Genomic DNA, 24,009 nt, shown 5'->3' with positions numbered 1-24,009 from the left:
ATCATCTTCAAACACTACATACACCATATGTGGACGCGAATCCTTAAAATGACCAAAATAGCCCTACAAGGGTTCTTATTTTTTTTCCTAAGCTTTAATATGATAAAGGTATATGTTTAAAAGGTTTCGGTAATGTTTCGAAACATAAAGGTGAAAAACAGGAACTTTTGAGACAATGTTCACTGTACTGACAGTAGGGTTTACCATAATAGTGAGAGGTGTTACCATAACCCTATGTAACCATACTATGCTCTAAAATGTGCATTTTTGTCTCATTAAGGCTTTGTACTTTGCATAGTTCTTGAATGCCCTTTTCAATTCACTTTGTACCAATTATATGGGTTCTCACACATGGATAAGAATTGTTTATCATCCTAAAATACTCCTCTTAACCCCTTAAGTGCTCATTGAAACCCGTTTAAGTTCGTAAAGATCATTAAGTGTTTAAAAGAAGGGTAAACTAGTCTATTTTGCATGTGAACATTCCAAAGTCCACAAAACTTGCTCCAAACTTGTTGAAAACTCAAGAGGATGTTGTTAAGTGAATGAAACCATAACTAATCTCATTTTAAACACCTAATCTACCTATGGAATAATCAGTTTCATTCCATGTTCCCAAATTGCCCTTTGGGGCAAAACAATCACTAGAGCTAGAACCTTACTAGCATCCCTTCATGTTTCTGTTCCAATATCATCCTTAGAGTGTCAATTCATGTTCATGAATGTTATTCACTTCTTAGATGTCAAAATTTATGTAGTAATCCATATATTTCCCAAAATACCTTTATGACCAAATATTCCATAAATTCAACTAGAAATCATTCAAGTATTCATGTTCTTGCATTCAAATCACATTATTACTATTCAATCATATTCATGAGTGTCATATAATCATCGAATGCTCATAAACAAAGGATTTCATTGTTTTCATCACATTTCACTCAATTCTATTCCATTTCTAGCATAAACATGATTCTACCATCATTGATGACTTTAAGCATTCCAATTGTATTTATTACCATCAAACATCATGTAGGTCATTGAACATAACCCAATATAACATATAAACATGAAATCCCGAAATTTGAATTTATAGGGTTCATGAAGCTTTTTACCTAAATCATCAAATCCATTAATGAGATGACTGAATTGAGATTAGAACCATGGAAACCAATCAAGGGGGTTAGAAAATCAAACCCTAATCATCAATTGAAGCCAATATTGACATTGGGGATTTTTTTGCAAAACCTTGAATTCGAAATTTAGAATTAGAATATAATATATTGTACCTAACAAGCTTTAGATTCCTTTTTCTTTTGCTTGGTTACCCAAATCTTGTCTTGGATCAACTCTTAGATGCAAAATAAGAGAAAATCACCATGAGAGAGCTCCTTACCTTCCTCTCCACGTTTTTTATGAATGAGGAGAAATAGGTGCATCTTATTTCCCCAATATATTCACATTTAATCCATCAAGTTTACTAGTTTTGGCTAAAACTCACAAAACTTCAATATTTGGGATTTTAACCTAGGTTTTGACATAATAAGTCATTCTCGGTCCATTATATAACTTTTGTAGTCCCTTCTATTAATTGAGTCAACCCCTTGGTCAACTTACTTTTCCAACTTGACACTTTTGGCCCTTTAACTTTAAGTGTTGTTATTTTTCACTTCTAACGTTCTAAACTTCATATCAACTAATGATATGCTTATCCCTTGATGATTTACTTATATAAATCATTTTTTTAGTTTATTTACTTTATTAATTTAAGAACCTAATCTTAAATTTTTAGGATGTTACAGTTTTGATATGATACTTTGTTTAAACTATGCAATATGATATTGTTTTTATGTAAAGCATGTCATTGTATGTGATTTAGTCATGAAAAGAAATGTGGTGATCATGCATCATTTAAGTAAAGTACATAATAATGAAAAAAGTAATGTATAAGCCGGCTAGCCTAGGGGTCTACAAGGGGACTAATGAGACTCTATTGGGAGGGTACCTCCCGTCATGAAGTAGGAATCCTAAATAATAGGGTCATACCAGGATGATATGTTCTCCTGTGGTGGTCAATACCTGAGATCACTTAATCTTAGGTCCATATCAACTATAAAAGCAAATGTAATGAAAAGGGAATATGGAAACGGAATGGAAGCTGTAATGTCTATTGCGTGGGGACATGCATTGCATAGTCATGAAATTCTGTTAAAGTTAATGAAAATGATATTTTATCAAATGTTTGATAATGATTTTGTGTCTAACCCATGTAGCTCACTAGAAAATTTTGTCTTACGAATGTTTTTGTTTAAATGTTATGTATTTCAAGTTCAAGTGACTATGCTTGTATTGATAGCTATGAGTTTTTGAAGTATAGAAACTAGACATAGTTTATACTATGTATGAATATCACCGACTTACTATAGTTTTGTTTGTATCAATTGTAATACCCGGTGTCGATTGTAATCGAAACAAACATAAATCTTTTTTTTAGACCATATCCGTAAAGAATAAAGAATAAATCTTTTATTTCTAAGAAAGTTGATGCACTAGCTAGTTGAATAAAAACAACTATTGGTTCATGGTTCAAGAGAGCTAAAGCAATCAAACACTTAGTTGTTCTTGAGAAACTTCCAAGCTATGATTTATCTTTCTTAAAATCACAAGTGAATACAACTTAAGGGTCCATTTGAACACTAAACATGACAACATGAGATGAACGAGCAGATTGTTTTGTATTTGGTGTGCCTTACACTCGGACTCATGTCAGCATGACCAAATTCCTATTTTTTTATCCTACCAAAAAAGATGGAACCGTAACATCATCTATAATAATAGTATTTTTACCAAAAAAATAAAATTGTCACATAAACACCATATTAACAAACCAAAAATCTCAATTTATCTCAACTATATTAATGCTTTTTAAAAAAAGATTGTTTATAGGTCCTACCAAGATGAAAAAAGCTATCTAACTGAATAAAATAGTATTATAATTATGAAAAACTCCATGTATAGAACTTGTAAAATTACAAAAAATTATAAAAAAGTTGAAAAAGAAACATACACACAAGGTTGTCAAGATCGAGATCCTACCTAAGATCGTTTTTGGGTTTGCAAGATCGGAATCGTAAGATCGGGATCGAGATCCTAAGATCCCACAAAATAGAATATAGTTTTAATTTATAATATTTAATCATGAAAGATATTTCAAATATTTAATTTTTCGCTCAAAAGTTATAAATACTTCAAAATATTAGTTATAAGTCACAATAAAAAATGATAAATGGTGGATTGGTAAATGGTAAAAGACATAAAGTGGTAAAAAAATTCATTTGCAAAACAAAAAAATAAAAAAAAAATCAAAGGATGGTAGGATCGGATCGGATCGGATCTCGACCCTACGATCCTACGATCCTACTTGCGATTCTACCCCAAATACGATCCGGATCGTTTTTCATACCTAGGATCGTAGAATCGTACGATCCTACGATCAGGATCGCGATTTTGACAACCATGCATACACAATAGTTTGTTTGACTTTTTAGTTAGAAATGTCTTATAAAATTAACAAATTTCCTTGGTAGAAAAGTTTAAAATCTAGATATTAGCAATCTGACACCTAATTGTAAATTAAATATTGGTCCTTCTCATCCGTTTATTTTTTCAATTGGAGAGGACAAGTAAAATATTTAAAAATAGTCAAACAATCATAATACAATTCTTTATATGTATTAGCGTAAGAGCATATGGCTGATTTAGTCAGACCCTTGGTACATGTTGACTTCTGAAAATGACACAAGTAGAGATAAGATGCCTTGTAAACTAATTAACAACATTTCAAGAGTTTGAACGAGTAATAATGTCAAGACACTTGTATTCATATTAAAACAGTTATACAAGTATAACAATTAACATTCACAAAACGAGAAAATAAGTCTGATATTACATGTAAGTATGATTTAAGATATTATTTTATACAACAGCACATGGGTCACCATCAATGAAAGCTTACAAGAAATTTCTTTCGTGGGAAAGTTTTAACAAACCGTGTGATGGACTTTTGTGTATAAAAAGATGAAATATGTGTTGAAATGATCATATGATTTGGGGAATATGCACCAAATTTTGAGATATATATTAATATCTGTAAAGAATAAAGAAGAATCTGAATGAAAATGTATAGTTCTGCAAGTTGCCTCATCAACTTGGTTGCTTTCTCAATGTTGTGGTTTCTTCTGCAAGCATCAGTGATCAGTGCAAATTTCAGCATTGGTGTGATTCTTGATCAAGCTTCTAGGCCTGGAAAAGAGGCCAAGGTAGCCATTGAGATTGCAATTCAAGATTTCAACATCAAAACCAATCAGACAATTGGTCTGAATCATCAAAACTCTCGAAACAAACCACTTCATGCAGCTATTGCAGGTAAATTATTCTGGTTTTCTTATTCAAAAGTTGTCAAATTCATGTGAAAGAAGTTTAATTCGGTTGTTTAGAATCGTATCCATATGCTAACATATTGAGAGATGATGTGGGAATGCAGCAAAACATCTTATTGATGAAGACAATGTGAAAGCCATTTTGGGAGGTCATAATTGGGAAGAAGCTTCTGCCATAGCTGAAGTTATCAGTGAAGCTGATCAAAATGTTCCAGTTTTTCTCTCACTATCGACTACACCACAGGCCACTCATCAATGGCCATTTTTCTTTCAAGCAGTTCCCACACAATCGACACAGATGAATGCAGTGGTTGCCATTTTACAATCGTGGGGTATACGTCAAGTTACTCTCATATATGAAGCCTCGCATCTATCCTCAACAGCATCAATCATCTCTCACCTCTCTCAGGCATTTCGACAAACAGGTTCTGAGCTAAACCATATCGTACCACTCACATCTGCGTCGTGTTTGTTAGAAGAAGAGCTTGAGGTGCTCAAGAAGCAACAAGTTAAAGTCTTTGTAATTCATACATCCCTGGAACTCGGGATTCGTCTCTTTCAGGCAGCCAAGAAAATGGAGATGACTGGAGACGGGTATCTATGGATTGCAACTAATGGAATCACAGATAGTTTTCATTCCATTAATTCCTCCATGATTTCTTCAATGAAAGGCATGATCGGAGTCAAAAGCTACTTCCCGGAAAACACTCCGGAGTTTAGAGATTTCAGCAAAAGATTCCGTCGGAAGTTCAGTTCAGATTACCCAGAAGAAGAGGAGGATGAACCTGGAATTTTTGCCGTGCAAGGATACAATGCCGTGAAATTGTTTGAAGAAATATCACCAGAAAACTTTGATCACAAAATACTTCCCCCGCAGAGTATCGTCGAGATCGTGAAAGTGGTAGGAAAGGGATATCACAGTGTGTACTGGACCGAAGGATCAGGGTTTTCAGAGACAATGGACGATGACATCAACGGAGTAACCACGTACACCAATTCAATGGACAGCGTCGGACAAGCTTTGTGGCCGATGCAACCGTGGTACGCCAATAAACGGCGCCGGAATCTCGCCGAAAATCCAGAGATTCGGATGAGGGTCGGCGTGCCTGGTCGATCGCTGTTTAAGCAATTCGTGAACGTGGAATATAATCCCAAGAATAATGAAACTGTGATCAGTGGATTCGTAATCGCCGTGTTTGATGAAATTATGAGAGAAATGAAACTGCCATACGATTATTTTCCATTCTATGGTTCTTACGATGAACTGATGAGACAAATACCAGCAGAGGTTTCCGATCCTAATTTTCCATTCTATCTTTAACGTTCACCGGACCCTAATTTATGATACATCGCTGATTTATTGTCTTCTTCTTTTCTTGATTCTAAACAGCAATTCGACGCCATAGCAGGCGACGTAACAATTGTAGCTAGAAGGCACGAGTACGTCGATTTCACGCAACCATACACTGAATCAGGTCTGGAGATGATCGTCCCCATCCGCTCCAAATTATCAAACCAGCCATGGTTGTTCATGAAGCCTTTTACTGCGCAAATGTGGTGGCTAATAGCAGCAATCACCCTTTACAATGGCTTCATCATTTGGTTGATCGAGAAACCCCATTGCAAGCATCTTCAAGGCTCCATCATAACTCAAATCGGAATAGTAATTTGGCTTGCATTCACCACACTCTTCACTTTGCGAGGTACCATTTACAAACTTACAAACTTTCACTAATCTTAAATGTCGTCGTTTCACACATAATCGTTTTCAGGGGACAAGTTGCATAGCAATTTGTCAAGAATGGCAGGTGTCGTTTGGCTATTTGTGGCGCTAATCATCACACAGAGCTACACGGCTAGCTTTGCGAGCATGCTCACAGCTCAACGACTCGAACCCACCATAACCAGTGTTGAAATGCTCAGAAACATGAACGCAACCGTGGGGTACTGCAACGGGTCCTTTATCAACTACTACTTGAAGGATGTTCTCGGTTTCAATAGCTTCAAGGTCAACAGCTATAACTCAACTCATCGATACGCAGAAGCCCTAAACAGTGGCGAAATCGCCGCCATCTTTCTTGAAGCTCCGGTAGCCAAAGTCTTCCTAGCTCAGTACTGCAAGAGCTTCGTTAGAACCGGAGAGACATTCAAAGTTGGTGGGTTTGGATTCGTAAGTGGGTCTTTTGACTTTTGAGGTTGATTTTCACGAATTTCAAACCTGAAAAGTCAAATTAAATGTTGTTGTTGTACGTGCAGGCATTTCCGAAGGAATTTTCATGGCTTTCGGATGCTAATAAAGCCCTGATGAATGTTTCGGAAAGTGGGAAACTGAAAGAACTGGAAGACACGTTCCTTACATCTGAGAAGTGTGTGGATGACGAATCTTTTCCTAACGAAGATGAGAGTCTTAGCCCTCTGAGCTTCTCGATACTATTTGTGTTAACGGGAGGGACATCAACGGTTGCTCTTGTCGTGTACGTTGTCATGAGCATTAGAAAATTTAAAGAATCTAATCCCGGAGTCACAAATATCTTCGAATTGATATATGAATTTATGAAAGACAAATGGTATCAAAGGGGACACTCATCTAGAGTAGTTGCCGATGCACAAAGCCCCACAGGCCTACAGATGGGCCCGGTGAACACGAGTTGACGTGGATCTTGTAGCAAATACGTTTGGTTGTCTATTCTTAGCAAGAGAATTGTAAAAACTTCATGAATTTCTATGATGGCCATTTTTGTCATTTCATTTGATAGATAACAATACTAGGACTTGAGTATGTAACTCGTGGTGTAACAGATTAGAAAAAGGAAGTCTCAATAATATACAAAACAACCCACTCACTCCTGAAGTTTACAGTCTCGTGTGTTATTCATGAGTTTCTTGCCTACATCAGTTTTGTGAATTTTCTTGTTTTCTTTTTTTTGTATGAGAAATATAAGAAACCGGTTTGGTAGAATGTGTGGCAACAAAGTTACGATAAGGAGAGGGAAATGGCAAAGGGAATTGAGGTTGGTGAAAGTCACAAAGTTGAAGGCCAAATCCAAAATGATGTGTGTCACAATATCAATGAAGTGGGCCATTGGAAGAAAGATTGTCTGATAATAAATGAAGAGGGCCTAATGCAATTCTGGCTAAAACAATGTATACTCGGAAAGAGATTTAGTACTTGTGACTACCGAATGTAGTTTAATAAGATTCCATGGATTTTTAGATTCCTCGTATTCTTACTTTTTAACGCATGTGTCAAAACCAATAGTGATGTGCTACATATAATGATTGCATACATTATGATGGGAAACGGTAGGTCTTGAAAGATGGTCCATATCGGCGTGGTACAAATTTGTATGCATGAAGGGGCTATAAGGACTCTTAAAAAATTATTAGGTAAATTCCAACTTTTTTTTTTTGACATTCTTCATCCTTTTAGCATGCGCCTTAATATTAACAAAAATTATTGTCAATCATAAGGTCTTGGTCACCGTCATCAACTTCCTAATTTACCAAGTTTATATCATATACTTCATTCTTTATACTAAGTTAGATCAAAACACATGGAGCTTGATTGAACACATACTCTCCGAGAAAGTGTTGGAGGTTAATGCTAGGCTGTGAACTCCAATATGTTCCTACAAAGCTTCACACATCCTCACTGAAGCTCTACTTTTTGAGCATTTTAGGTGGTCTAAATTATAAACTTGATTTGTATAACATTCACACATCCTCACTGAAGCTCTACTTTTTGAGCATTTTAGGTGGTCTAAATTATAAACTTGATTTGTATAACATTCACACCTAAGCTTGACCTTTTACACCTAAGCTTTCAAAGTCGTGCGGAGATTTAAATAAATATAGAAATTACTTTAAATAGATATAAAACTTTATTCAAGAGTTTATTGGGATTTCATCACAATGATTCAACAAATCATAGTATTCATATTAAGGCTTTGAATTAAACGGCATACTAAAACATCACAATTTACCCATTTAAGTTCAAATCATGATATTTAAGACCTTAAACTCCCAAAATTGTTACCATGTAGCAATTATAGCATGTTCAACAGGTTAGCATCCTACATAGCATGTCATGTAGGATATTTTGAAGGTGAAGGTGGGTATATTGTATAATGGGTATATCTATTTAATAGGTTCAGTTGCAGTTTACCGACCTACTTAGAAGTCGGTTGCACATGATCACGCGTCTGTTGGAAATGAGAACTAAGCATTCCTTATAAGGGGTTTTGATACCTTCATTGTCGCAATATGTATTAAAGTCATGAGGGAAACATATCTCATAAGAACTTTGTAGTTAAGCGTGCCCAGATGAAAGCAATTCAGGGATGAGTGACCCCCTGGGAAGTTTTTATGTTGGGAACCCAAAACGGTTAATATTGTGATATGTGTCAGAAGGAGATGTTACACGTTGATATCAAAGCCTTGGTTTGAGAGATTCAGACACATCCTAAGGCGTGTCTGAATTGAAACTAACGATTTATAAACATCTTTTACAAGAAAATGAATTCCTAAAAAAGGTTTTATAAAGAAAAAAGGGTGTTATGCATTCAATCATCCGAAACTCAAGTAAGTAATTCTCAGAACCCATGCATGAATTTTGACACATGCCATTAACCAGTTCGTCAATGTCTCTTGTATCTCAGCGAATCCGATTGTCAAATATGTGTGTCACGCGTGACGCACATCACGATCGTACGAAAATTGTTTTTATTAAATGTGCATCACAAACGCATAAATATTGTTTTATTAAATTTGTATCTTCTTCATACAAACTCTATTTTTTGTCGTTTTTATACTTACGCGTAGCTATCATCAAGTACTACGACGTTCCTTTAGGTTGCATTGGAAAATTCTGACTTTATTTTTAGTTCATATTTTTATAATCCTAAATGATTTTGCAAAAATCATATCTTTCTCGTATGGATCCTCTTTTTGGCATTTTTTGTCTTATCGATTTAAAAATGAGGATTACTTTGATTCTCCTTTAAATAATTTTTGCTAAAACTCGACCTATTTTCCTTTTACTTTCTACGACACACATCCTTTGTGTGCAGTTGATTTTATGGTTTAGGAAAATCCATAAGTTCTCCACATGAAGTCAGATCTTTATGCAATCTATATTTTTGGGATCGTGTCGAAGTGTACTTTTGGAATATATTACTTTCTATACAAATTAATGCAACTTTTTGTGCACTTAATTATAAAGTCTTCGTACAATTTAACTAGTTTTTCTTACATGTTGGAGCTCGAAATCTTGCATTTTGCTAACTATTCCATTTTAAATCTTTTATACTTGTTGCAATTAACAATTGGTGTCAATATTTTCAATTTTCATATTCTCCCCCTGTTTAAAGAATTTTGTCCCAAAATTCTGATCGTAGTGCTTATCACTAGGAAATTGGCTAAGGGAGGGTGGTTCCTTAACCCGTTCTTGATTCTCTCGTACTGTTTTCTCTAGGTATGTTTGTAACAAATTATGCTTCATTGGTCGCATTCCTTTTTAGTGTTCGGTTTTATTACTTCTATTTCTAATTCTTCAACTTTATTAGAAAGTGGTATGAGTCTTTGATATTCCCTTGACTTATATCGGTCAATTCGAACTACCAAAGATTTCCTTTTTAGTTTATATTTTACAGCAATAGGAAAAATAAGCTTTATTTTTTATTTTGTATTCATTTGGTGCTATTTTTCTTGAGAGATTCCTATGATCTAATCTCTAAATGTAAGCATAGTTTTTCCTATTTTTCGGATTTTATTCATCGAAAAATTACTTGTAGTCATATTAAAGTACTACATGCATCGTATCACATGTATCGATACGAAACTACATTATATTGAGAGATCAACAGAGATGTAAATCATTAGTGTTAATGAATGTAAGGTCAGTTTATACTTATGTTTCAGTATTGACGATGACATCCCAATGTTTCAATATAAAATATGTTTCATCATAAATGTTTTTTTATAATATATTTATCATGTTTTCTGGGAAAAAATTCTACAATATTATTCTTTAAAATGGATACTTTGATTTTTAAATACGCCTAAATAAAATTTTTAAATGACCGTGAACTTGAGGATGTCACAATTGACACTACCTTCCTCAACAACTATAGTAACTACCACATCCTCCTTACCTAAAAGAACTACCACATCCTCAACATATACATCTATCCGAACACCTACCTCAGAATCTACCACATCACCAACACAACCAACCATGAAAGGATATGTTGTGGAAAATATAGAGAGTGAAAACATTCCCTTTGAAGATTGTAGACTAGAAGGACATTTAACTGTTCATGTTTGAAAAAAAAACATAAGTTACCAATCATATCTTACAGCTTTTTTCTATGTATAACATTTTGGTGTACACGTACATATTAATTCACAATTAAAACGGTCTCATGATTACATGCAGGCTCATGCCACCAGGACCTTGTGCACACATTATTAGTCGGTCCTTTTTACAATGAGTAGATTCAGAGGGCTACACTTGGAGAAAAGTAAGCAAAGAAATGCATGATGTAATACTCCAAATTAGGTATTACCTTGAAGCCCTTGAAGAGTTTTAAATATAGCATAATAAGTCCCTTAAGTACGCTGGGCGTACTTATGGGTACACTTAGCGTACTTTGCAAGGAGGATCGCGAATGGGTAACACGTACGTTGGGCGTACTAGGAGTACGATTGGCATACGTGACGGACGTCTAAAACCATAATTTCTGGACTTGAGGCCTATTTAAACGTTCTTAAGCCTTTTGGACCTAACCCTAGACAGCCTCCATAGCCTTATTTCGCCCTTTTACTCCAGAGAGAGTTTGTGAGATCATTTTTAAGCTTAGAGATTGTATTTGTGGCCATTTTAGTGTTCATTCAAGAAGGAGAAGTTGCCAAGAAAGCTTGGAGTGACATCGGGCTTCAAGAATCTGCATCTAGATCACCTTGAGGAGCTTCTGGAGGTATAAAGCTTTGATCTTTCCATCTTATTCATTAGATCTAGCTAGGGTTTTCTAGTTTTGTCCCTTTTGTTGGTTTCGAACCTCCTCTTATTAGTTGAGCAACCCCAAAGGCTGGAAAGGTTAGATCTGAGGTGCTTTGGTCAATTCATAACATAAAAATGAAGTCTTGATGGGTGTTTTGACCTCATGAATTGATTAAGAACCTTGAAAAGGTCTTAATGAGGTTGCTGGGAACATATGAGACAAGCAAAGGCATAAAGTTTCCAACTTTATGCCCTAGGCCGTCCTAATAAGCTTAGATTTTACCATTGAACGTGAGAAAATCGAGTATTAAGCACTTAATGGAGAAAGTGTGTAATTTGTTAGTACGTTGGGCGTAACCTAGCATACGTAGTACGTAAGGCCCATAGACTCAGTACGCTGCGCGTACTAGGGTGGTACGCTAAGCGTACGCACAATAGATAGACTTGGATTTGTTTTGGGCCAGTTTATCTGTTTTGGACCATGGATGTTATAATTAGGCTTTATTGGGCCATGATGTCCATTAATGACTTGGGATATGGACTTTGGGCCCATTAGCTGAGGAAGACCTTTTAAGGCTTTGTGAAAGGACTTGGGGATTTGGGTTCTTCACTTAGATGGTGTTTGACCCTAAAATTGAGTAATATTATTATTGTTCAACACGAGTGTCAACGGATTGTTAGGAGATCAACCTTCGGATTCTAAAGATAGAGGCGAGTCTTCTCACCATACCAATGGGTATAAGGTACCAAGGTTGGCCCGTTTTATGTTATGTGGTACACTAGAGTTTGTAGAGATATGTGGTATGGTAGTTAGCTTTGTGCTAAATGGTATGCTATTGATTGTATGTTATTGCATGGAAGACCCTGGGGAAGCTTGTGGTAGTTGGATATAAGACCATGTGGGGTAGCCCATGGCATTCCCAGGTAATGAACATGTGGGGTAGCTCATGGCACGATGGTGTAAGACCCTGGGGAGAGCCCACAACATCCTTACAGGTTTATGTATGTGCATGTAGTATGTTAGATACATTTGTGATATTATATGCTAGGTTGATTATGTATGTTATTGCATGAAAGACCCCGGGGGGGGGGGGGGGGGGAGCCCATGACAGTTGGACCATGTACGGTAGCGCATGGCATTCCCAGGTAAACACCATGTGGGGTAGCCCATGGCAAGAAGGTGTAAGACCTTAGGGGAGCCAACAACATCCTTACAGGTTTATGTATGCATGGCTTATGTGGTATGTGTAGCTTTATAGTTAATATGATTTGTGTTATGTGGATTGTGTGCGGAGTTTGCTCTGGGGAATTCATTAAGCATTAGCTTACAGGTTGTTGATTTGGTTCAGATACATTGGATCCCAAGGGCAAGGGAAAGGCGTGATGGCGCGACATGCACTCTCACACAAGCATTTTATGGACACTCTGATATTTTAAATAGAAGTTGTAATTGATATGAGTTTGAAAACAGTTATATATGGGATTTTGTAATTTATGGAAATGTGTTTGGTTAATCAAAAAATGAAAATTTTCCTTTGAAAAATCGGGTCGTTACACGCGAATTATATTGGGAGGAGTTCCAGATAGTTAACTATATGTGATAAATTGTTGTTTGGTAAATATTTACATTTAAACTTATGTTTATATTGTTAATATGTAGAAAAATGTTGTTGGGGGTGAAACAATAGACTCGCTGGTGAGCCAAGCTTGGGCAAGTAAAGTGCCACAAAGTTATGGCCAATATCTCTACAACATGCGGAGCCCACAAGGAAACCTACATGCCTTTAAACTAGCTCATATTTCACAAGAAGTCTAGAACTCATGGCAAGAAAAATGGAATACGGATGAATACAAGATGAAATCCGAGCATAACAAGAAAATTAGGCGTAACGGTGTGGCTGATGGAATAGCACAACCTACCCATAATGATGGATCCACAAATCATTTGAAGATAGCTTATGATTTGGTAATTTTTTTTAATGGTACATCAATGTTTATGTTTATGTGTATGTTTTACATTTTATGGTTTTTATGCAGAAGAGGAAATTAGGAGGTGATCCACCCCATAGTGAATTGTTCCTGTATACACACACGAATAATCACGATTGAGTCACATTTACAAATGAAAAAGATAGAAAAATTCATGTAATATTCATTTCAGTGCCATTAAACTTTTATATTGTAGCTAGTCCTTAATGTCATTCATAACTTTGATATCTTTTAATTTAAATTATTATTATTTTGTAAGCAGCCTATACAGAAAAACAGGAAGAGCTGGAAGCTGAAGGTGCTGAATTTAAGTATGACAAAATATTTTATGATGTTGTTGGTGGGCATGACAAAAAAAAAAAGACTTTATGGATTAGACTCTTTTGCAAAGGCGGTTCCCAAGATTGATGGTAAAACCAATGTATCTTACATTCCGAAAAAAATATGATGAAATGGAAGAATTGAGGGAGCTTATTGCTAAACAAAAAGAGCAAAACGTAGAGCTTAAAGGAATAATGAAGGCCCAAAAATACCAATACAACGTAAGAGTTGAGCAACTTGATAAACAACTTAAATCGGCAATGGATCTTATTGATGTTATTAGAGAACAACAAAACCAGTAGGGTTTTTCAAGTAAGAAATAATTATTGTATTATTTTTTGATATATGTTATTTGATTTTTTTCACTACTAGAAAAATAGTCTTTTACGACGAGTAATTTATGATACGCGTCGATTTACGATACGCAAAAGTAGATGACCTAAAGATAATGTCAGCTCTCTATAAAATTTAAAGATCTAGGACGCGTATTTTTGCGTGCCCTTAAATTAGTGTCTAAACAAAAATAAAAAATAAAAACACGGAGGGCGCCTATAATAAAAAGTGTGTCGTATGAAGATGTCGCTTTATAAATTTTAATGGGAACGCGCGTTCCATCTTTTAATAGCTCTGTGTGTGTGTGGGTGGGGGGGGGGGGGTTAATAGCTCTGTGTGTGTGTGTGGGTGGGGGGGGGGGGGGTGGGGGGGGGGGAATGAAATCCTAAAAAAGTTAAAATCCCCCGCCTTCCTTTTTCTTCCTTTCCCTCTTGCCCTAATTATCGACGCCCCTTCCTTCCCCTTCCGACATAGCCGCCTACTTCTTCCTTCGCACTTCGACCAACATTACTTGCCATTCCCGGTCGTCGTTGTCGATCAACGCAAGCACGCCACCAGCCGACAACCTTCACTCTCTCCTTCCCCTTTCCTCTGTAAACCCTAATCTGCCTACACTACTACTGAATCTACCTCAACTCACCTCTGGCCTCGGCTCATCTCTTTCCGCCGACGACCTCGGGTTCACCTCACCTCACCAGAGACTACAACGATTGCTCAAGTTTACAAGCCCTAGGTTAGATTAATATTGAAGTTAAGTATGATTCTAATGAGATTATCGGTTTCCCTAGTCGCGTTTTCATGAAGAAATTTCCCACATGCACACCAGATCTTCGAATTGTTGCAGAAGGGGATGACGTACGTGTGATTTATGCTAAAAAAAACTCAACTTTTGTAGGTGTCTCAACCTCCCTGTGTTTGAAATAGATGGTGAAACATGCTTGGGTGTTGTTGAGGTGGTGACGACTTCCCAGAAAGTCAACCTCCGGGATGAACTCGAAAACATCTGTAAAGCTCTACAGGTCTCTTTCTATCTTCTTTTCTGTTAAGGTTTCTGCATTTCTGGCTCGATCGTGTTAGCTTCAGTTCATTTACATCATGTTTTTAACTTTCTATGGCTCAGAACATCCTGTAGTTCACCATCGTGGTGAAAATTCTATTTTTTTTTATTTTTTTATTTTTTCATTTGTTAAATGAGTTGATTTCTTGGTTCAATATTTTCTTAATCGACTTTTGGTTGTAGGTTGTTGATCTAAGGAGTTCGGAGTTCTTGGTCCATCCAAAGCAAAAGGTAGGAATGCTGTAAGAAACTCAACAATGAAAGTACACTGAATTCAACCCTTTTTTAATATCTTGTGTATGTTTCTGTTTATCAGGATTTTAGTGAACCATATGATGTTGTACATTACGCTACTTGGCAATTTTAAGGGCATTTAAGGTATTATACTACTTATGTATTCACAGTATGGGTTGAAACCTGTAACTTTACTTGAAAGAATTTTCTTACAAACACACAAAAGAGCTTTGTTGCATGCATACACCTCTCATTTAAAGTTGAAACAAATCTATCTACCCCCCCTCTCTCTCTTATCCACACACAAATGGTTTAATAGGTACCAGAGTGTGGAGTTCTAATGCAGTGTGTGGAAGAACTAGCAACAATGAAGGTCAGTTTTATAACACATGAAAATAAAGGTTAGTTTTATAACATATTTTCTTTATTTCAGCTTTTATGATTGATTTCATTTCATTATCTTTTAATCATTTGTTATTAATTTTCAGATATCTAATACACCTGAATTTGTAACATATTGTTGTTATATATGTGGTCAAAGATGTGGTCAAATCAAAGATGTAATGGAGGTTAGGATTATAAATATAATAACCTTTGGCTAATGCTATGGTTTCTGCAATAATCTACTTTCATGTGTTTGAATATAGGGGTTCACTTACCCAGTGAGGGCACATTTCTTAGAAGATTATGGTCAAGAAAAGCTATGGAAAACACCTCATTTCGTTCAGGAAGTATTCCATGAAGAAGAAGAACCTGAAATCGATGACACGAATACTCCAACTGTTACTGGGGTAAAAGTGGAAATTCCTGCGAGTTCTGTTGTGCCCATTAACATTAAGCAGGAGGTTGTTAAGACTGAGAAAAAGGTGGAGGTGGTCCAGGAAAGTACATCACTTCCTGTAGAACCTTCTACTGGAACCAAGTCCGGGAAGCAAAAAATAAAGGGTGTTTACACCAGAGCAGGTTCGTTAGCATATAACAGGTCTCAGGCATTGGGTTGGCCAGGTCAGAATCTGCATTTTACTTTATGGAGATGTGTTTGTTTTGTGTTTGTTTTTGAATCTTTCATTTTATACAGAGCAAAGCCAAAGTAGAAAAGAATCAAGCTCTGGAACACTCGATGATTGTGTTTATTTGGTTTTTTTTTTATATTTTCTTTGTTAGGCATTGCTAGTACATCAACTAGAAGATCAATGCTAAAATATTGTCCCTTAACTATGAGGACGTAAAGGCATTGCTTTAACTCAGTTTATGATAGTGAATATGCAAGATCTGTTTGTTTATGTGAGTATGGCACTGCACCTAATATTAAGGTCTATGGTGATCCTGATTTCACATTCCTATAAGTTGTATAGCGACTGCCCACAGGTAATGTTTTCACAGATTGAATTTACACAAAGGATTTAATTGTTTTAGGTGTTGAGCTTGCCTAAGTTGCCATAATTGACAACTGCCCACAGGTAATACTTCTAATTTAATCTTTTTTTTTCCATTCTATTCCATGATGGAATGGAATTGTAAACTTTACTTTCATCTATAACACCGATTCCATTATTTGGTGGATTCAGGTTTTCCAGATGCAAGTGAATAATGAGATTCTAATAAAGAGTTGGTTTAATAATCCATCACATTGTGCATTAATTACACTTCTGCCCTTCCTAGTGACACTAGTAGATGCCATTCCTATAGGTATTTTTCATCATTAATCATTATTAAGTAAATTAAAGATTTTTGTCCCGAAATCACTGTTTCTTAACCTAACCCTCTCATCCTTGTAAAATGACCATTTTACCCACCCCTTCAAACCCTAAACTTTGTGAAAGAGGAGATTGTTTGAAGTACTTGTGGTAGACTCACAAATAGGTAGGCTTTTGTTGACTTTTCATGAATGTTGACTTCTTATATTTATCAAAGACCCTAACCCTATAGATTAATTTCTAGCACTATTGTTGACTTATAGATTTAAATCCCCTAAACTTACTTCTAACAGGTAGAGTCGTGTTAACTTCTTATAATTTTAATAACTACATTTGTGTTGACTTGTTTTATGTTAAAATTTTAGACGGTAGATTTGTGCTGACTTTTTTTTATTTAGATTTTGAAGTTTCTAACTCCCCTCACCCTCTGTATTATATATTGATCATGTGATAATACATAAAGGCCCTGCATATTGGCTTAGCTTGTAATAATATTATTAGATATTCTATCATTCATTGTATGGAGCTGATAAAAATTATTTTACAACATTTAAAGTGTTTTTATATGGTTCAACTCAAGTGTATATATTGCGGAAAAATGTTGAAGGGCGGTGGAATTCACAGGATTAAAGAACACCTCGCAGGCCAAAAAGGTAACACATCCAGTTGTTTAAGAGTACAGCTTGATGTTCGTCTGTTGATTCAAGAGAGCTTAAATGGTGTCGTAGTGAAGAAGAGAAAGAAACAGAAATTGGCTGAAGAAATCACTAATTTCAATTCTGGGGAGACTGATTCTTTTGGTAATCAAGCTACTTTGAACGCTGAAGCTGTAATGCTTCCTGTTGCAGAAGCTATTGAGCCCAATCCTAGTTTATTAGTAACTCAAGAAGAAGAAGGTACTGTAAGTAGTAAGAGAGGTGGAGGTAGAAGAAAAAAAGGATGTAGAGTGAGAAAAGGTTTGAATGCTATTGCTCTTATTGATACCGTGTATGATGATTCAAAAAGGTTAACCATCAAGTTAGTTTAGCAATTGGGAGGTTTTTATTTGACGTTGGTGTACCTTTAGATGCTGTGAACTCCATATATTTCCAGCCCATGATTTATGCAATTGCTTCACAAGGGTCAGGATTTGTGGGGCCTTCATATCATGATCTTCGTAGCTGGATTTTAAAGAATACAGTTCAAGAAGTTAGAACAGAAGTTGATCAATGCATGGGGACTTGGGGCAAGAGTGGTTGTTCTGTTTTAGTCGATGAATTGACTTCAAAAAATGGTAAAATGTTTATGAATTTCTCAGTTTATTGTCCTGAAGGGCTAATGTTTTTGGGGTCTGTTGATGTGATCAACATTATAGGCTCCATAGACGCTTTATATGGTTTATTTAAAGAAATCATTGAAGAAGTTGGAGTAAGAAATGTTCTCCAGATTGTTACTAACAATGAAGAACGTTATATTGAAGTAGGGAAACGAATCACCAAAAATTGATAATTGAGTCGTGTTGGCTTTTTGCAGTCAACGGTTGAGTTAGGGCTTGATTTCGTCTTCCCTGAAAGTCTAGCAGAAGCTGTATGATTAGGTGCAGAGATTCGTGAACTTGCTAATTACCATGATGCAAAGCTTCAAATTTTAGAGGGCAAACATCTTTTTTCCCATTATACCCTTGTGATTTCACTATTTACCTTTTTTTAATTGTAATTTTGAATGATTATAGGTTGGAAAGATTTCACTTTATGCAGCAAGTTCATCAATTAAGGAAGTTCAAAAACTGGTGTTGGATCCAAAGTAAGACACTCATATGAGAATCTCTTTTATTTATTTATTTATTTATTTTAATTAATGTTTCTACTTTTTTATCTTTCTTTTTTCTTTTTCATTCTTTACAGCAGAATTCCATATTATCTAATAATCAGAAAATCAGGGCTTTATTAGTTTTACAGTTTACTTTAGTATTTGCATTCTTATATATTATACCCCTCACATTTTCCCAAATTACCCCTTCCTCTACAATGTTTTTTTTTGTTTGTGTATTTTGTGCATCAGGTAAAGTTGATGGAAGAAAGGAATATGAAGCCACCTCATTTAAATCTTGCAGCATTATCAGCAAGATGCAGTAAAGACTTGGAGTTGAATTTGGCTAAGTCATTATTGAGTGAGATGGGCCAATGTACAACTGATTATCCATATAACCAGTTGTTTGGAGCATTAGTCTTAAAGAATTATGAAAGGCAAGATGCAACTTTACTTAGTTGGAATTTGATGTACATAGTCTTTACAATGGATTCTATTTTTTGTAAGAAATAGAATTGTATGACATTAAATTTATGCAATGGATTCTATTTTTTGTATATGATATTTTATTTTCTATTATGAAACATTAAATACAAATTTAATTTGAAAATAAGTAAATCTATAAATAATATTTTTTTTAAACGTTTACAATTATGATACGCAAAAATGTGTGTCATCTTCATTTATGACATGGCCTTTCTTGACAGGGGTTTTCTTGATACGCATTGCATGTCATTAACACGCGCGTCGTAAGGTTACGACACGCGAATGCGTGTCGTCTTCCTTTATGACAAGGCCTTCCTTGATACGCATTGCGCGTCGTAATTGCGCGTCGTAAATGCGCGTCGTCTCTCTTTATGACAGAGCCTTCCTTGACACGCATTTGCGCGTCATCTGAGCCTTTTACGACGCGCAATGAGCATCGTAAAAGGCTGTTTTTCTAGTAGTGTTTGTTATTTTTGTGTTTCATATATTACTACAAAATAATTTAGATTTAATTTATAAATTGATTATACATCCATCCCTATGGAATCTGCTATATAATATACACCACGGAAATTGCTAGGGATTTATGACCATGAAATTTGCTAGGGATTCACCACCACATAATTTGATAGGGAATCGCCACCACAGAATTTGTTATGGATTCACCACTACGGAATTTGCTAGGGAATCACCACCACAAAATTTTCTAGGGATTCACCACCAAGGAATTTGCTAGGGTTTTACTACAACGGAATTTGTGATGGAATACACAGTAGAATACCATTTACAACGGATTTCATTCAGTTGTCACATTTGCGACACAATGGCTCTTTCCCTAGAAAACCCTCGCTACGGGTTTTTGGGGACAGAAATCGGTAGTCGCAAATTATGTCGCTATTCATCTTCTACACTGGAATTTCAAATTTTTAGAATGGTTTCCTTCCCTAGCAAACTTGCGTTTTTCTTATAGTGATATGAGTAAAAGTATTATATGGCTTTTTAATTTTCCCATAAACTGACATGTGGATATTATTATTTAAAAAATATCATAAAATGACAAGTGTCAATACTCATGAGAGATTGACATTTGGCAAAATTGATCTGCATTTATTATAGTAGATGTGTAGATGTAGTAAGTATTCAAATAAAAGTAGAATTTTTTTTCTAGAGTTTTTAATTGTCTTCATACATCTAGTTTTGTTCTTTGTGCACCTAATTCTTTAGAATTTTCAAGGAAGGGATTCTGAAGGAAAATAGTGCTCTTGAGTTTTCAATGGAAGGAAAGGGTAGCATTTACTCTCTTACTTAATTTACATGAGTTGGGAGGGAAAGTTGAAAGTTTTAAAATTCTCCCTTGGATTTCTTCTTCAACTTCATATTCCTTCTTATAAAGGCTCTTCAAACCCAAAATTGAAAATCCGATTAATCTTTAGATATTGGTATCTTCAAACCTAATCGTAACCCTAAAAGATATAGTGGGGATGGGTTGTGATAAAGATTTCACGATGAAATGGTATTAGTGATGTTTGTGGTGGAGGACAGGGAGGTGCGAGTTAGTGAGCAACGCTCTAACATTGTAAAACTGATATCATTTGACCATGAACACATCCGCCCCTTCCCCTCCAACTCAAGAACACATCTGACTAAATTTTTTCTCCTTCCGTTTCTTTTCATCCCTTTCCTTAGATTTTAAAAATCAAGAATAACGTCTTGATGTTTTAGAAGATGCTTTGAATTCTCTTGACTAAATATCTATTGTGTGCGAGGAACTAAGTGATGATGTATCTAATATAAAAAGAAAGCATCAAGGTATAAAAAAACTACCTATATGGTTTTTAGGTGTCATATTCTTAGCTTAGTTTTGTGTGATGCGACAAATTCTTATCATAAAGAAAAATTTTATTTTGGTACATTTCAAATAATACATAGTGTTAATACTACTTACACAAAAATATGAGAAGATTTACTTGAATATATAGATTAATTAACACTTAAATATTTGTACATTACTCGTTAGGAACATCATATTGTGGTAAAAAAAATTACAGGGATTGGTTAGTTATTTTGAGAAATATAGGGAAATTGTGTTTCGCTCTATTATTAATTAAGCTAAAGAAATTGTAGATAATATTGGAAATAAACCTAAATTTTCTATAAGTATATTTGTTGTAGGAATAGACACTTATTCATTTATAAAATAGATTTGACCATTTGAACTATTAATGAATCTATTTTTGTTTGATGGCTCAAAGTTAGTTTCTTTAGCTTACTCTTAATTAAAAAAAAAAACATGTTTAAATCTTAAATCATTTTGAAAAATGAAGATGAATATTTATAGTGATGGAATATATTTATTTATGCAATGAAAATTTTGTAGGAAATGTTCCCACATAAAGCATGTGAATGAAAAGTCTTTGGACATATATATAAATATAGAGTTTGAAAAGGATATATATATATATATATATATATATATATATATATATATATATATATGTGTGTGTGTGTGTGTGTGTGTGTGTGTGAGACAACCCGTTAGTTTCAAATCTGTAAAAGTCAACAAAAATCAACCAATATCAACAAAAGTCAAACATGTCAAATAAAAGTCAAAATTAGTTGTTCTGTTAAATTATTAAAGTTAAATTAATAATATTGATATGTATAAACCTTTTATTAAAAGTGTTGTAAAAATTAGATGTAAAAACACTCAAACCGAAATCTCGCATCTAGACCCCCCCGAAAATCCACGGACTAGCCACTTGCCTCGCACTGAGAACCGTTTTCTGCCAAGAACCTTCGGCCCGAAAACGAGCCTTCTGACCACAAACTCCCACCTGACATCAAATGTCTTCGGACAAAAACCCTATTTTCGGCTGCAAATGTCTTCGAACCGCAAACAGCCTCGGTCCATTCACATCTTCTCGGATTGTGTTCTCGGCCGAATACCCACCTTCTATCCTTTGGCTCGCATTTTTAGAAAATAAGTTACATGTTTCAAAGCACACGTCACGTCATATATTCATGCATAGGATATAGATCCGGTAAGAAATTTTTTTTTTGTAGGAAGGTAAGAAGTTTTTTTTTCTACATGTTTTTTTAATGAACAAAATAAATGAATCAATAGATGATTCATTTGTAAGATGATTCACAAGAAAAAAAATTCCCAAAAAAACATCTTTATGATTCATTTTTAAGTAAATTAAGAAAAAATTCACGTTTATGATAATTTTAGTGAATATCAACAAAATCATTGTATAAATGAAAAATCGAGATGTTCTTTTGAGAATTTTTTTTTCTTATGGATCATCTTACAAATGAATCATCTAATGATTCATTTTGTTTGTTTGCGATAAAAATATGTAGAAAAAAACTTCTTACCTTCCTACCAAAAATTTCCCTCTTATTTGATCTTGACTCTCTCTCTCTCTCTCTCTCTCTCTCTCTATATATATATATATATATATATATATATATATATATATATATATATATATATATATATATATATATATATATATATATAACTCAACCTCATTGACACACATTCCCCACGAAAACACCACTTCTTTTCTCTTCAAAACATTCATGCGAAATCATCAAACTACCAACCGATATCAACCATATATATATATATATATATATATATATATATATATATATATATATATATATATATATATATATATATGCAACCGAAAAGCCTTGAATATGCAAAGAATCTTGTCGAAATCATTAAGTGTTCTTGATATCAACCGAAAACACCATCCAATCTTCTTAATTCCAACCGAAAACACCCAATCTCCTTAATTTCACGAAGAACACCAAGAACACCTACAAATTATTCTAAGACTTATTAATACAATTAACTATATGAGTTCTAATCAGGAGATCTACGTAACCACAACTCAATTAATCGAGAACCCACACAAAAATGTGAGTTCATATCCCTAAGTTTTCATGATTTTTAAATTGTTTTAAACGCGGGGGGGGGGGGGGGGGGGGGGGGAATACAAGTAAAACACAAGAAGACTTGTGTTTAAAAATATAAATTGTTTATTATATATTTTTTTTACCGTAACATATTGTTCAGCATGAAATTTTACTAAATACACAAAATATCATTACTATCGAATTTACAAATGATTTACAGAACACGTTAAGACTCGGCGGTTTCACGCCAACACAGAAACAAACTTATAAACTATAATAGGTATATTTTTTGGAACTAAGAGACTATGTTACAAAGTTCAGGTTAACAGATAAACGAAAGGGTTTTCCACTTTATTACTAGTAAATCCGTTGAAGCTATTTGTGAGATGCCTTCACATACTTATCTAAGTACCAACTAAGCCCTGACTTATAACGAGAGTCTCTTGTAAAGAGAGCGTGAATATGTGTATAGATCTATACGGGACTGACAATCCCGCACCTAAACTGTTAGCTACAGTTAGGCCGATAGGCTTAGGGTGACAAATGTCTTAATGATTCTGACGGCTGAAGAACGTCGTTTCAGGCCATCATGAGTCATCAATATGGTTATAGGAACTTACATGGAGAAAACAACGACTAAAAGGGGTATTTACATTGCATATAACTTACAAAACAAACATATTTTCAGCAAGTTTTACTACAAATAAAACCAGGTATTATCAAAGTAAGTATGGT

The 24,009-nt window shown here is 34.9% G+C and overlaps 2 protein-coding genes across 10 annotated transcripts; both read left to right on the top strand.

Annotated features, from left to right (window-relative positions):
* The first annotated feature begins 4,093 nt into the window (after positions 1–4,093).
* Positions 4,094–7,290, top strand: LOC145046374 (glutamate receptor 2.2-like). Of its 3 annotated transcripts, none has more exons than XM_078994663.1 (5): positions 4,094–4,425; positions 4,544–5,727; positions 5,830–6,142; positions 6,212–6,595; positions 6,696–6,852. In XM_078994663.1, the coding sequence occupies exons 1-5, from the start codon at positions 4,173–4,175 to the stop codon at positions 6,731–6,733; spliced, it is 2,172 nt and encodes a 723-aa protein (XP_078850789.1). In that variant the 5' UTR covers positions 4,094–4,172; the 3' UTR covers positions 6,734–6,852. The 3 variants fall into 3 exon arrangements, with proteins under 3 accessions (XP_078850789.1, XP_078850788.1, XP_078850787.1); XM_078994662.1 differs by having other exon boundaries at positions 6,212–6,613; XM_078994661.1 differs by having other exon boundaries at positions 4,097–4,425; positions 6,212–6,609; positions 6,696–7,290.
* Positions 7,291–14,511: 7,221 nt separating this feature from the next.
* On the top strand, positions 14,512–19,415 carry LOC145046373 (uncharacterized). 7 transcript variants are annotated; one of them, XM_078994653.1, is made up of 9 exons: positions 14,512–15,101; positions 15,323–15,370; positions 15,456–15,517; positions 15,693–15,746; positions 15,862–15,942; positions 16,021–16,833; positions 16,942–18,703; positions 18,782–18,852; positions 19,111–19,415. In XM_078994653.1, exons 4-6 carry the CDS (start codon positions 15,714–15,716, stop codon positions 16,465–16,467), a joined length of 561 nt encoding a protein of 186 aa, XP_078850779.1. In that variant the 5' UTR covers positions 14,512–15,101; positions 15,323–15,370; positions 15,456–15,517; positions 15,693–15,713; the 3' UTR covers positions 16,468–16,833; positions 16,942–18,703; positions 18,782–18,852; positions 19,111–19,415. The 7 variants fall into 7 exon arrangements, with proteins under 7 accessions (XP_078850779.1, XP_078850783.1, XP_078850785.1 ...); XM_078994657.1 differs by having other exon boundaries at positions 16,021–17,062; positions 17,678–18,703; XM_078994659.1 differs by having other exon boundaries at positions 16,021–18,343; positions 18,583–18,646.
* The last annotated feature ends 4,594 nt before the right edge of the window (positions 19,416–24,009 follow it).

This window comes from Lactuca saligna, chromosome 5 (assembly GCF_052625555.1).
Source record: "Lactuca saligna cultivar CGN05327 chromosome 5, ASM5262555v1, whole genome shotgun sequence".
Classification (NCBI taxonomy): Eukaryota; Viridiplantae; Streptophyta; class Magnoliopsida; order Asterales; family Asteraceae; genus Lactuca; species Lactuca saligna.
The sequence above is the reverse complement of the archived record's forward strand: the minus strand, read 5'-3'. Positions and strand labels throughout refer to the sequence as shown.

Excerpts from the sequence above, each read along its gene's own strand:
- LOC145046374 (XM_078994661.1), top strand. The coding sequence starts at position 4,173 with ATGAAAATGTATAGTTCTGCAAGTTGCCTCATCAACTTGGTTGCTTTC. Across the intron at positions 5,728-5,829 it reads TGAGACAAATACCAGCAGAG|CAATTCGACGCCATAGCAGG; the intron begins GTTTCCGATCCT and ends GATTCTAAACAG. Across the intron at positions 6,610-6,695 it reads AAGTTGGTGGGTTTGGATTC|GCATTTCCGAAGGAATTTTC; the intron begins GTAAGTGGGTCT and ends TTGTACGTGCAG.
- LOC145046373 (XM_078994653.1), top strand. The coding sequence starts at position 15,714 with ATGCAGTGTGTGGAAGAACTAGCAACAATGAAG. Across the intron at positions 15,747-15,861 it reads AAGAACTAGCAACAATGAAG|ATATCTAATACACCTGAATT; the intron begins GTCAGTTTTATA and ends ATTAATTTTCAG. Across the intron at positions 15,943-16,020 it reads AAATCAAAGATGTAATGGAG|GGGTTCACTTACCCAGTGAG; the intron begins GTTAGGATTATA and ends GTTTGAATATAG.